The sequence below is a fragment of the Arvicanthis niloticus genome, chromosome 1 (genome assembly GCF_011762505.2).
Source record: "Arvicanthis niloticus isolate mArvNil1 chromosome 1, mArvNil1.pat.X, whole genome shotgun sequence".
NCBI classification, from domain to species: Eukaryota; Metazoa; Chordata; class Mammalia; order Rodentia; family Muridae; genus Arvicanthis; species Arvicanthis niloticus.
The window spans coordinates 11,525,578-11,540,045 of record NC_047658.1 but is presented as its reverse complement, the minus strand read 5'-3'; the positions used below and the strand labels follow the sequence as shown (position 1 = coordinate 11,540,045).

At 52.0% G+C, this 14,468-nt stretch overlaps 1 protein-coding gene across 2 annotated transcripts in view; it reads right to left on the bottom strand.

Annotated features, from left to right (window-relative positions):
* Slc7a10 (solute carrier family 7 member 10) overlaps positions 1–14,468 on the bottom strand; it is a 14,837-nt gene extending 369 nt beyond the window's left edge. Inside the window, exons 1-10 of one of the 2 annotated variants that reach the window (XM_034497846.2) lie at positions 14,191–14,468; positions 5,206–5,410; positions 3,218–3,369; positions 2,857–2,982; positions 2,633–2,786; positions 1,786–1,909; positions 1,601–1,704; positions 1,216–1,312; positions 836–985; positions 89–266 (exon numbers count right to left, since the gene is read on the bottom strand). In XM_034497846.2, the coding sequence (XP_034353737.1) occupies positions 89–266; positions 836–985; positions 1,216–1,312; positions 1,601–1,704; positions 1,786–1,909; positions 2,633–2,786; positions 2,857–2,982; positions 3,218–3,369; positions 5,206–5,410; positions 14,191–14,359 (1,459 nt within the window). In that variant the 5' untranslated portion in view covers positions 14,360–14,468. The remainder of the gene's footprint in view (positions 1–88; positions 267–835; positions 986–1,215; positions 1,313–1,600; positions 1,705–1,785; positions 1,910–2,632; positions 2,787–2,856; positions 2,983–3,217; positions 3,370–5,205; positions 5,411–14,190) is intronic. The other variant, XM_034497855.2, reaches the window with a different exon arrangement.

The following is a 14,468-nucleotide window of genomic DNA, read 5'->3' as shown; positions in this document are numbered from 1 at the left end:
GACTGGTAGAAGGCCCCAGCTCTGGGATGGGATCATAAGAGATACCCACCTCTGCCTATGAGAGGCATGGTGGCAAGACCTTTCTCACCTGTGAATCTGTGTACACACTTTGGTTTGCTTCTCCAAAACACTCCCAGGAAGAAGATGGGGACCCCAGTGAGGATAATGATGACGCCGACCCCACAGACCATGGGCTCCGAGATGAAGCTGAAGACCAGTAGGAATGCCCAGAACACCAAGTACACAACAGGAATGAGGAGGTTCACCTGTCGGAGAAAGGATGGACAGAAGCACCCAGGGCAGCACCCTAGTTCTCCTGCTACCTAGGGAATCAAAGGCACTTCCTCCATTTCTTGGGAATGGGGCCTCTGTGCTGGCCCCTCTAGCAGCTACCCAGTGCACTGGAGAGCAATTCCTGGGTTGACCAGTTGGCTGAACTGCTGCGGCTGTCTGTTTGAGCAGTGCTGAGCTATCTGTAACAGTTATACATAGAAGGCTATTTACATTTGGCTGCAGGTCAACTATCTTTCTATGCTTCCAATTTCAGGCAATCTTCAGGGTTCAAATACAGATGGGAGGCTTTTCTGTCACCCTTTCATGTGGGATCGTGAGAATAGCAGGCTTGTCATTGGGAGCCTATGTGACCTTAGTCTCATTGTCCCTGTATGTGGACTGAGGATATTAAAAGCACTTGCTTCTTGGGGTTAGAGGAGAGAATATGTCAGTGGATAGAAAGCCCTACACTCTGCAAACTCTGTAGTCATTATCACTGTTACCCACACCAGCCTCTAATGCTCAACTTAGATGAAGGTGGCCCTGTTATTTCCAGCCTCACCTTAATGGGCCTGTGGAGTGCCGGTCGTCTCCAGCGCAGCACAAGCAGGCCCAGGATAGTGACTCCATAGCAGAGGTAGTTGATGAAGGACACATAGTTGATGAGTGTGTATGTGTCACCCACGAGCATGATGACCGCTGTGGCCCCGCACTGGGAGAGGACCGAGGGCTGACAGCTGGCCTCCCACCTGCTTCTGGTCATCCCTGTAGGCTGCTCTGGGCCTTCCCACTCAGGTTGGAGGTCAGGAGAGTCCCAGCCCATCCCCACCCTCCAAGGCTCATCTACTATAGGCAGGAATAAGTTTTGGCCATTAGCCCCCAAGCCCCCATTGCTAGGTGTCCCTGGCTACTTGCACTAGCTGGTTGGGTTTCCCAACTTACACAGACAAGGAGGGCAGGGATTGGGGTGCAGCGTCTGACATGAATCATGGCCAGAAAGCTGGGTAAGTGTCCCTCTCGGGCTCCAGAGAAGCATAGCCTAGGCACAGGGAAGGAGATGAATAAGGGCCGAAGCTTGGCCTTCAGGCATCTCTGCTGCTTGCTAGAACCCAGCTGTCATGTTGGCCTCTGTCCCCCAGGCCCTACCAGCTCTCCTCATGCAGTCTGCCTCCTGGATTTCTTTACTTCAAGATTGGGATCAGACATTTGTTACTGAAGAGTCTCAGCTTTCCCTTCCCAGGGTCCTTAGCATGGCGTGCACACAGCAAGACATCTGTTTTGTCTCACCTATATCATCCTCTCCCCCTTTCCTCATCAGACCAGTCACCTGGATGAGGTGAACAGGTAGCCATTGATCCCTCCAAAAGTAGAGAGTGCCACAGAGACAGGCATGACCCACGAAAAGTAGCCCAGCAGTTTCTCGCCGAAGGTCTGCATGGGTACAGAAAAGAGGCCAAGTGTCAGGCTGGGGTTGGGGTAAGGGCTGCAGAGAGGGCTGAGATCCCTACTCACCACAGCCACTGCATTGGAGGACAGCAACTCCTGGGGGGACATGGCGGTGAAGTAGGCGACATTGGTGAATGTGTACACAAAGGTGACCAGTGGGATGGAAATGAAGATGGCGCGAGGTAGGTTCCTGCAGACAGAGATTGGAGTGTCAGCGTCGATTCCTGGTGCAAAGATGGAGTTTTGTATAGTGAGGGGACCTTGGAGTCTCATCTGCATCTGCCCAGGGGGTGGACAGGGACATACTGCTGTCTGCCTTTTCCCCCAAACCCCTGTCTGAGCACCAGCTAACAGAAGGAGGGACATATGAGAGTGGAGGCCACCTGGATGAGGACACATCATCTCCTGAGGGAAGGATCTAATTAATGTCTGGATAGAGACAAAACAAAAAACAAAAACACAAAACAACAAACAAACAAACAAATGAAAAAACTTGTGAGGTCAGAATCAGCTTAGAAAACTTCCCAGATGCCTTCAGAACTTAGCCCTCAGGTCTGATGTCGCCCTGGAGACCCTCCACCTGCCCCTGCCTACACAGCTGCCATTGTCCCTGTCAAGGTTCCTGGCTGAGAATCAGATGGAACATCACGGGCTCTATCCTTCAAAACTATGTTGTGTGCATATGGATACTTTTGAGCCAGATGTAAATCACTAAACACAGCTGGAAAATGATATTTGAGTCTTTCTGAGGCCTCACGAGGGGCCCAGTTGCAGCTGCAGACAGGGAAGAGCATAGCTTCAGGGTTCTCTTTGAAGGCTGTTGTCATGACAGCGAGCATGGTCAGTAGACAACCAGTCTGAGTTTCACAGCAGATCTGTGATGACAACTGCTTTGAGTGGGTGCTTCACTCACTTGCGAGCGTCAACCAGCTCCTCGGTGACATAGTTGAGGAAGTTCCAGCCACTGAAGGCAAAAGAACCTTGGAGGAAAGCCAGGGCTAGGTGACCCACAGATGGTGTCATCCAGAAGGTGAAGGCATTGGTGGGTCTCAGCTCTTCAAAGTGTCCTGGGGAGTTCAGACGTCAGGGGTTAGCACAGTCTCCCGAGTCTCTCCAGTGATCCCACCCCGGTTCTACCTTGGAAGATCTGGACAAAGCCAACGGTGATGATGAGAGACAGCGCCAGCAGCTTCCCACCAGTGAAGATAACCTGGATGCGTGTGGCCCAGCGTACACTGGAGCTGTTCACCCACGTCAGGAGCACTGGAGAAGAAAGGGGTGTGGGCACCTGAGGCTGAGCCCCTCATGGTGGCCCATAGCCAGATCTAGGCTAGAGGAACAGCCTCTGCAGCGGTGAGAACCCTGGGTCTCAAGGTTGATGCTACAGGTGATAGCAGCTAGAAGCTCCCTCTCCACTTTCCTCCCAGCAGGGTGGATCGAGAATATCATGGGGTGGGGCATCCAGCTGCCGTGGGGACAGAGGCTCAGGGACACTCACTCAGGCACGCCATGGAGAGTACTCGAGAGGCTGTGGCTGGGGGGATACAGTTGGGAAAGACAGGCTGAAGCACATAGTTGGAGAAGGTCATGGAGATGACAGCCAGGCTGGTGGGGTACATGATGAGGACAGCACTCCAGAGCAGGAGGAATCTGTGAGCAATCAAGGGCCAGCATGGCACAGGCACGCCCTTTGCCTGCTCCAGATGTGAGCATCTGGGATAGATGAGGACCAGCCTCCAAGAACTGGTGAGCTGCCAGAGGCTAGGGAGGTGCTATCAGAACAACTGATCCCAGGCTGCTCCCTGAGCCCAGCCTTCAAGCTGTAGCATTATCTAGGGCTCTCGAGCACTTTGTGGTTTAAGATGGTTGATTCTGAGCAATATTTCTGCCTTGATTTTCAAAGAAGAGAGATTTATGTCCCTTATATCAGCAGCATCCCTTAGGTATATGCTCAAAGACTGCCTTTATCCAAACAGGGGAACCTGCTTGTACCCTCGGGAATGGTGTTAGCTCTTAAAGGTGAGGCGTCCCTTGGGACATGCTTCTTGATCCTCACCTTAGGTCTGTGGCCATGTCTCCTACTCCACCCCCTTTCTGCTTAACCCAATCCTTGGCTTCTCAGGCATTATAGATCAATAGTCACCTTGCATCTTCTGGCTGCCCTTGAAGTGGAATCAGGGCCTTTTCTCACCTTCTCTGAGTATTATCTCCAGGTCCACAGTATCAAGCATCTCCCTCAACCTGCTACAGTCCCCCACAATAATACAAGTCTAACCGCAAAGAATCTCCTCCTCTATCACTGAGACCATCATCTATAGAGCCTTTAAAATGTGATAGTGGGCGTCACCCCACTGCACCCACCTGACCCTCATGACACATCGGTTACCATGTCTTCCTAGGTTAGGTTGTTAAATGACTGGGTTAGGTTGTGATCTTAAGAACCCTCATCAAACTTGTCTGGAAAACTACAGCAACTTCAGTCTCCCCATCTCATCAACCTGCTATGAACCTGACCTTGCCTCTACCCATAGCAGAAAGACTCCCTGGCCCAGGACCACATCCTTTGAGTAAGCATACACTCGGAACCTAGAAAAGATGCTCTTTTTGTGGAAGGGGCACATCTTTCTTGCAAGGCTGTGAAAATGGCATTTCCCTACATGGGAAGCATCCCATTCTGCTGCATGGACAAAAGCGTATGACTTTTGCCAACTCCTCAAAGCAAGGGTCTTTTAGCATGAATACCATTTGAGGGTTTGTTCTGCTCTGTGAAAAACTTGATGTTGTGCAGTGTGTGTGTGCGTGTGCGTGTGCGTGTGCGTGTGCGTGTGCGTGTGTGTGTGTTCCCAGGATGAATTACATGGGAGGACACCCAAGGGGAGCAGAGCTGACAGGAGTTCCATTTAAAAGATGAAATAAGACATAGACCTGGGTGCACTGCTGTGGGCAAACCTGTGGTACCAGTGAGGAGGTACATGCAGGAGGATTGTGGGTTTAAGGCCAGCTTGAGTTACATGGTAAGACTGCCCCAGAATACCCAGCTAAGGGAAAATAATAAGACAAACTTAAAAAAAAAAAAAAAAAAACACCTCAGAGAAAGCAAGAGTCTAACTCAGTGGTTCTCAACTTGTGGGTCACGACCCCTTTAGGGGTCAAATGACCCTTCACATGACCCACATATTAGATCTCCTGCATATCAGATATTTACATATTATGATTCATAACAGTAGCATAATTACAGTTATCAAGTAGCAACAAAATAATTTATGGTTGGGGAGTCATCACAACATGAGAAACTATATTAAAGGGTCACAGCATTAGGGAGGCCTAGAAGCACTGGTCTAACTGATACCAGAGAAATGGAGTGGGCATTGATGCTGTCCCCCCTAGCTGTGGAAGTCTGCCAGATACCCCCAACCACTTCAACCATTGACCCCCCACTCAACAGCACAGAGAACATCTCTGGCCCTGCCAGAGAGTTACACTCACCCAGCCAGGCCCCCGAAGATCTCAGTGACATAGGCGTAGTCCCCACCAGACTTGGGGATGGTGACGCCCAGCTCTGCATAGCAGAGAGAGCCCAGAGCTGTCACGCCCCCACCCAGGACCCAGACGAAGAGGGCCAGACCCACGGAGCCTGAGTGTTCCAGGACACCCTTGGGTGAGATGAAGATGCCCGAGCCAATGATGTTTCCTGCGGAGAGAGACGGGGCGTGTGAGAATGGAGCACCTTCTGTGCCTCAGGCTTCCTGAGGGAGGAGGAGGATACCTCTGTGAAGGATCTAGCCAGGCTAATCCCTGGAGGAACGCAGGCAGGCGGGTGATCTGGAGGCACAGGATGGCTGTCACTGAGCCTCTCAGATCTGGGCAGGCCCTTTCTAGGGCCACCATTGGCTTTTCTCTATCTCTGGCATGGGGAATAGCACTTGCCCAGCTGGCCAGGCCCACTGCCAGAGTTAGTTCCTGAATTCCTTTATTCCCTGGCTCCCACTCCAGGTGGCAGTGAGGTGCCGCAGCCGTCTGAACGATGGCAGAGTAGGCACTGTGTGTAATCTACATAGCCTGGGCTCAGGTCCTCCACTCAGGCATCTGTTCTCCTCCCACCTCCTGTCCGGAGCTGGCCTTCCACAGCAAGACCTTGATTGTCTTTCATCTGCCTGCCTTTATCCTATTGGTCAAACTCATGGGGCGTCTTGAAGAGTAGCAACCAAGGTGCTGCCCCAAGAACAGGCCTGTTCTTACCTGATTCCTTCATATTCTGTTTCCTCTTTTCCTACCAGGCCAAGGACACAGATATGCTCCCTCACACACACACACACACACACACACACCGGTCAAAGGCCCTGCTTCCTGGTGTTGTTAACGTGTTTAGGTAAGGGTCAACGGGCTGAAGGAGGGACATGGGTACCAGTAGCTAATAGCAGCGATCATGGTAGAGTTGAGACAGGCCATAACAGAGATTTCTGTCCCACCTGGTATTTGGACACCAGCCTCTGCTGCTAGTTATGACATGCAAAACTCTAGCTGGGGCATAGAACCTTTGGGCTTGCCCACTCCCCTATCCAGGATGGTCTGTAAAATGGCCCACTGTAAAGGTTCAGAGAGATGCAGGTGTTGAGCCATCATCTGGCTCACAGCCTGGCATCTTTTCCAGGAACCCTCACTGGCAGGTACTGAGGTCGATGCCCTTGCTGAGTTCTGTGGCCTGCGCCAGAGGCCAATAGGCACGCAGGTGCTGAATCCTACGATACCCAACCATGGCCCCACCCTGCTCTGTCTGCTAAGAAGTCCTAGGTTAAGAGGATGCTGAGAATCTCATTCATTACAGGGTCTGCTCTGCAGAAGTTGTGGACCAGACCCCTTCCCAGACACCCGGATCCCACAGTTGTTTATTCTATGGAAGAGTGGGGGATGCCTTTGCTTGGGCATCAGGCAACCCTTCCACAACTCCGGCACTTTTCTCTTGCATGAAGCCTTGGGAGCCTGCCATTCTCCAATCCTCCACAGACACCCACACCAGGGATGAACAGAACCTTCTGTTTCCACCTCACAAATGAGGACTCGGCATCCTTTGTGCCCACACCTGGAGGCCACATGGGACATCAGGATGATGGGTCATACGTTAGTTTACTCAGTTCCTGCAGGGAGCACGGGTGCAGGACACAGAGCACAGCAAAGGCAGGTGTCCTTAGTAGCTGTTAGTGAAGGTTCCTGGGAAAATGTCAAGCTGGGAGCCAGAGGAAGATTCAATGCCTGTATCTCTCTGAGCCTTTACAGTAGGGCATTTTATAGACCTGTCTGGAAAGGGGAGCGGGCAAGCCCAAAGGCACTAAACCCCAGGTTCACATTTGTAACTGACATCAGAGGGTCAGTCGTCTGTGTCCAAGCCCCAGGATGTGCACTAAAGTCTGTCTTAACCCCAGGGCATGCGCACAGGAAAGAATTCCAGAGTCACTGGCTATATGAAAGAAAGAGCCAGCACTGGTGGGGCCAGCAGCTCAGCCCCCACCTAGTAGGGCAATGTGTGCGTGTGTGTGTGTGTGTGTGTGTGTGTGCATGTGTGTGTATGCGTGCACACTCGTTCGTGTGAGCATGAATATGAGTGTGCATGTATGTGTATGTGTGTGTCTGTGAGTGTGTGTGAGTATGCGTGTGAGTATGCGTGTGTACTCATTCACGTGAGTGTGAATGTGTGTGTTCGTGAGTGTGTGTGTACTTTGCTTACTCCACCTGTTAGGTCCACAGGCGGATCTGGCAGAGGACACAGCTATGGTTGCCAATCTGCATTCACTCCAGGTCTACCCTGCTATCCCTCACCCCCACCCCTGGCCGGCACAGATTTCCAGTCTGGACAGCCTAGACACCCTACTTGGTGTTCTGGTCACATCCCAGGAGCCCTAAATACATCCAGATAAGGATGGAATAATCCCTGTGTCCCAGTACTCAGAGGTAAGCTGCGTCCCTGGTCTGCTTTCTGAGAATGGAGCTGGGGTTCGAGAAGTCGAAGATGACCTGCCTTATATATCTCAGATGAGGGGCCCAGGGCCTGGGTGGGCTGTTGGGTTTGTAAAGGGCCTTTGAGTTTGCTCGTCCGGCAGGCAGCCGTTCTCAGGACCTGGCGGAACAGGATTTGCCAAAAGCCAGTGAAGTTTGAAGCCAGCGGGGGTTGGGTGGCCTTGGAAGGAGCTGGGTATGTTGGAGCTGGGGGCACCCAAGGCTCCACAGCACCCCATCCTTCCTGTAAGTCACCCCCTCCTGTAAGGCACTTTCTCCTGTGAAGAAGACTCCATCACTCTACATACTCAGCCTGGTAAAACCTCATGCAGCAGCCCTTGTGGAAGCCCTGCCTCACAGAGGGTCTTTGGGGTCAAGGATGTACCACTAGCTCTTAGCCAAGTGGCTGGGACTCCAGTGCTGGACTGAGAGTGCGTGGAGGGTGCACAATTATTCTAGACATGTGGCTTCAGGCTACCACCCAAAACTCTGCTGTGGCTCAAAGGACCATGTGTGCTAGCCAGTGTCTCTGAGGTCCTATGGGGAATCAGAGAACTCTGCCAGGACAACCTGTAGCACCTGCTTCAGGTTTGAGCTTGAAAGTGGGAGAGAGACCATGATGCTTTGCTAGATGCTCTGGGCACCATGCCTGTGGGATAGAGGCAGGGAGCCACGAGGGTGGTGTGCTTGGGTAAGCAGCAGACAGTGACAAAGGGTGAGAGAATGCTGAGGAGAGTGGTTCTAAGTGCTTGAGGTGGGGAGAGTCCATAGAACTGATGTTCTAGAACATTCTGACTACGAGTAGTGGGCTAAGAACTCTGTTCTTGGGTCCCATGTTCAAGCCCAGGAGATCTGTTTTTGGAAAAGGACCTGCAGTGAACCAACCAGCCCTTGAGAAATCTTGCACTGGAGAAGGAAGAGGAGGAAAAAGAGGATAAGAAGAAAGGAGGAGGGAGAGGAGGAAGGAAAGGAGAAGGGAAAAGAAGAAAAAAAAGAGGAGATGGAGACAGAGAGGAGGAGAAAGAGGAGGAGGAGGAACCCAGGACCCAACAGGACCAAGGTATGAAGGTGTGGGATGGAGATTTAAAAGTGCTTAGGTGAGCATCTGACTGACAGCCAGAAAGAGGTGGGTCCTGAGGCCTCTCCATTCCTGTCTATTTAAAGGGATAACTGCCCTCTGGTTCCTGTTGGTCCTCCCAGGCAGACAGGTAGGACTCTCAAGCCCCCTCCTTCCTTGTGCTTTCTCTGAGAAGGTTTATCATATTAAGATGTTTGGCCTGATGGGGCTTACTGGCCTCCAGGAGGAATGAAGAACGGGCCATTGTTCCCTGTGACTGCTGCAGTGCTTGCTGACCTATTTCTGGGAGGCCGTGGCAGACTGTGGAGGTCACAGGGGTAGACTGCAGAGGTCAAATCTTCAGAATGAGCTACTTGCTTGCCCATGGTGTGTGAGAATGTGCATGCGCGAGTGTGTGTGCGTGTGCGTGTGTACGTACATGCAGTTTGCCTGAGGAAGGCTAAGGAGGTCAGAAAACTGGCAACATCCCTATCCACAGAAACACACATGGGGGTATACCTCTAGCAAGCGTTCTGTTCTGCAGTCCCATTCTTCCACCTGCTACTGGGGCCACCGGGTTAGAGGGCGGCAGAGAGCTGGTCTGATATGACTTTGCCAGAGAGGAAGCACATTATTTAGGATATTGATCCTAATCAATCCCCTGTCCCTTGTTGTTGCAAGTAACCCAAATCACTGTTCTTTCCGAAGCAGCCCCACCCCCAGGTCGCTCTCCAAATCACCCATCTTGGCCCCAAGAATCTGTTTCCTGCCTCGTTGGCACAGACTGGGGGCATGAATATAAAGAGATTTCTTAATAATACTTAGACATTGGCATGCTTTGATCCTGCCCAACAGCTGCCAAGGGAAGTGCTTATGAATCTCACTGTTTTATTAAACACAGGAGGATCCCTGAGCCCCAGACAGCTTTTCTTCTGGAGACCCAGCACCCTGGGGTGAGCACTTTGAACTTTGCTGAGACCTGGGTGGAGCCTGCCCCACCATTCCAGGCCTTTCTAGTAAGTGTGTGTCAAGCTCTTCCCTGTCGTGACAGTGGCCCCTCTGAGGTCTTGGTAGAATACCAAGGAGGTGAGTGGGGACATCCAGGACGTGTCCTGTATTGCTAATCAGCCAGCGTGTACCTCCAGCCTAACCCACTTTTCTCTGGAGAGAGGATAAGCAGAGATGTGGGGATCTCTTCATCCCACCAAGCCCAGGGAGCCTACCAGTGCCCAGTCTCCAAGCCCAGTCTTTGTCATGGTCACCAAAAAACTCTATGATACTCAATCTGACTCTTAAACCTTCCTCAATTAAATGGTGTCCTGTGCAGATTATTGCACACAGCTCACTCAGCACCCCAACTAGGCTCCTAAGACATGGGTTCCCCAGGCTTGTTTTTTTGTTTTATTTTTGCTTGTTTTAGCAAAATCTCAATATGTAGCCCAGGCTAGGCTTAAACTCCTGACCCTCTCCAGTGCATGAATGCCAGGTGCATACCCCATGTCCTGTTTCTTGGAATTCTTTGCATGTACTTCATCTTAAACCTAACTTTTAAACCCTGGTTGCCCAGGCCTTGGTCCCAGGTCCTTGGTTCTGTCATTTCTTTTTTTTTTTTTCTTTTCTGTTTGTTTGTTTGTTTGTTTTTTCAAGACAGGGTTTCTCTGTGTGGCCCTGGAACTCACTCTGTAGAGCAGGCTAGCCTCGAACTCAGAAATCCGCCTGCCTCTGCCTTGCAAGTGCTGGGATTAAAGACATGCGCCACCACTGCCCGGCGGTTCTGTTATTTCCATAATTGCTCCCTTTAGAGACCTCATCCTGTCCCCTGATGACAATTTCCAAATTTATAACCGGAGCGAGGACCTTCCTCTGAACTGGGCCTAGACCACAAACTTTCCACGATCGGGTCTCTCTCCTATAACTCCAGACAGAATTCCCGACTTCCCATTCCTTCTGTGGTTTTTTTCCTTCCTGAAGTTGTCCTGACCAATCAAAGACAAACCATACTAATTCCAGCCACCACCTGTGTCACGCTGGTCCTTTCCTGGCTGGCTATCAGTCTGTCAGGAACACAACCAGAATTGAACTTTCAGCCCTCCACTAATGCCCTGTCTCCAGCCACCACTGCCTCTGCCCAAGTGGCTTCCTGCCTACCCTCCCTTCTGTAACCTTTATCCCCACCTCCTCTCTTCAGTGAGCTAAGTTCTATCCCATCTTTTCTTGGGTCAAAACCCTCCCACAGGTCTTATCTCCTAAAGGGAAAAAGGCAAAGCCTTTGCCATAGCTCACAGCCTACCACCAAGCCCTATTGGACCCTGCCCTCCTTCCTGCCTCAGTGGTGTGGCCAATACTTATCATGGCCACTAGCTACATGCCTGGCCATTTGTTTTGTTTGCTGACTGACTGTACTGGAACATCAGCTTCAGCAGAGGGACCAGGATGCCTTGTCCCCTGTTGGATGTTCAATACACCTGGTACTGTGGAATGGATACATTAGTGTCTCTGGGGCTGAGAGATGCTCTCAGCCTTGTGGCTGGAGTTGCTCTGACTTCCAGTGGTGTCCTGCAGTATCCTAAAGACATCTGTCCTTGGGCAGGTTGTAGCCTTAGGGCCTCAGTTTCTTTACTTGTCAATGGGTCTGAAGAATCCTCGGGACCTGTAGGAAGAGTGTCTGCAGAGGCCCATTTACTTCTGGCCCTGGAGATACTAGACCATGTGGCAGGGCTGGATGACAGGGGCCTCTAGAAAGATGGGGTTTATGCAGTTGCCCCTCACGTCTCTGCGTACATTTGGGCCTGACTTTCATACGCCTGCATGTGCTGGACATTTGAATCCCAAGTGGAGAGTAGGAGGTAATGGCCTGGGCAGCAGAGCCACCATGACTCAGCCCCTGAGACTTGAGGATGACCCTCCTTGCTTGTGGATTATGTGAGGGGAATAGCTGAGTCTCCAACTCAGGATCAGAGACGCCATGGGCACTGCCATGGTAAGGGCTGCCATGTTCTTGGCTCTGTTTCTGCACAGTGGAGAGAGACCTCAGCTCAATCCTCCGCCTATCAAAAGGCCAGAGTTGGGTCTTCACTTTGCTAAGCCTCCATAGCACAAAGGCCACTGGAAACCTGAATCCAAATTCTGAGCTCACTAGTTGCAAACAGTGCCATTTAACCCTCAACCTCAGTTTCTCCATCTGTGTAATGGGTACAAAACCTGCAACACACCACAGGGTGAGCATGAGAATCAAAGAAGGTAAGTCCACACTATAACAAGAGGAGGTATTCTGATATACTGGTAAGGTGCATCATTTGGGAGGGTCCACTGGATGTTCTGGAAATATCCAGAGAGTAACAGATCACTCACAGACAAGGATATGAAGTTCTCTATGTTCATAATGCTAAAGTATGACACTGGAGACTTCCGATTTTGATCAAGCTCCTGGGTTAGGAATAAAGAAGAAGCAGATGGAGAAGAACCCAGGACTGAGAGTTGTACTGTGGTAGAAGTGGCCCCAGGGCCTTGCAGGGGTAGGCGCTGAAACCTTGGGGCATCAGGAGGGGGAGCAGAGCAGATCTGGCCTCCTCCCCAGTCACCTAGTTGAGGACAATCCTCCCCTGTCTGGTTCTGTCTCCTGCCTGGCCCGGTGTCTTGGCTGACAGAACTCTCGAGCTCCCTAAGCCTGGTCCCCCGGGAGAGCACCCAGTACCCTGGGCTGGGATAATGGTTGAGTTCTGTTCCTGAATCCACCATCCTTGGTTGGCACAGTTGACTTTCACCCTCCTTAGCCTTCATCTTCTGGAGGCCAAGAGGAAGCAGTGAAGCAAGAGTAGGCTAAAATGGGAAGGGAGCTGGCGGCCCAGAGCCAAGCTCCGGGACACCCCCGTTCCTCCAAAGCCTGAACTGGAGAAGAAGCAAAGTGGTGGACTGGGTGACCATCTCTCCCCTACGTCACAACTCCCATCCTCTTGTAGATGGCTGGAACCCTGGCAGCCTCTGATGCCTCTCTCTCTCTCTCTCTCTCTCTCTCTCTCTCTCTCTCTCTCTCTCTCTCACTGTAGCCAGCCCCACCAGTGATAAGTAGGTTTCCCTTTTTGGGGGGAGGGGTACAATACCCTGACTATTGTGTTGTCTGGAAACAACTATTACTACTCTAACCACTACTCTGGTCTGGCCCCCAGGCTCAATTCTTCCTATAATCAGATAATCAGGAGTGCTAGGGGGACATCAGGAGCAGCTCCTGATAGATAACCATTCTAGAAGGAGGAGGACAAGATGGTGGAAGTCTCTGGAGCTGGGTTCAGGGGTGACTCTGGGTAGGAGTGCAGGAGATACCCAAGAGATACCACATCTCTCCAGCTGGAGTTTCTCATAGGAGGGCACAAAGCAGAAGGTGAAGAACATGTGTGTGCGCGCGCGCACGCACACACACACACACACACACACACACACACACACACACACACACACACTGAGTCCTTTAGCCTTTCTCCATCTCCAGGAGTCAAAGAGTAGAAAGACAATGATCTGGCTGTAGCCCTGTCTGCAGCCCTGTCTGCAGCCCTACTGTGTGCCACTTCCCACTGGTTGAGGAAGAGGACAATCAAGACCCCATTTACTGATCTTTTAAACCCCCAACTCCTGGACACAGGGAATCAGAAAAGATCCTTCCCAAGAGGGTTAGTGCAGTTCTCCAAGAGTCAAGGGACAGAAAGAGGTGGGGTTGCTGCCACCACCAACCTTGTCCCTGGGTGTTCTACCCATCTAGAAAGCACCATCTGTAGGGAAAGTGAGAGGGTCAGGCTACAAGAGCACCCAGTAAGGTGCCACCAGACCACGAGAGTACCCACTCAGATCCCAGGGCTGAGTGGGTACTCTCCTGGAGGCTAGGTCTGCCCATGGCTACACAATCATCGACTACTTCACAACCTCGTCTTGGATTCTGTGGCCACCTCAGCCAGGAAAGACAGCTCCAAGGCCTTTAACCCTTGGTTTAGGCTCTACCGGGCCATTTACCTTCCTGCTTTCCAAGAACGGATGGCCTTACTTCCCTGGCACTTGAATCTGGCACACAGTAGGGATGCAGACACGCTGCCCTGCAGCTCAGAACTTGCTACTCAAGGTGGGCCTAGCAATTATTTCTGTTTCTTAGGTGGGAACAGGGGAATCGCCTTGATGAAGCCCCACAGCCAAGTGAGTGCAGCAAGGATAGCCCCCACCCCTTCCAGGCTCAAATTTTCAGAGAGGTTGGGGAGGTGAGGGCAAGAGCCTTTGTGACTGATCTGCCAAGTTCTGTTCTGAGTGGGATCAAGTGTATTCTCCAACTATGGCAACAGGTGTTCGGAGGGTTCCTTTGCCCCTGTGGTCTTATGATCGTAGTGAGGGAGGGCCATAAAGGGGCTCCCTCATGCCTTCCACCTTATGTATGCCCCACTCACCGATGATGATGGTGCAGGCGCTCACCAGTCCGATCTCTTTCTTGAGCGCCACCCGCTCCGAGGAGCCCGGACCAGGGCCAGGGCCCGGGGAAGGCGAGGGCGCAGGTCCGGGGTTCCCGCGCCCGCCTGACTGCTGTATACGGCCTGTCATGTCTCTGTCCCGCCTCATCCCTGCTCCCTGCGCTACCCCGTCTGTCCGGCCCGCAGCCAGTCCTCCGTCGGTCGGTTCGTCTGTCGGTGCGCTCGCGGCCCTCGCAGCCCGGGACAGCGCCCACAGG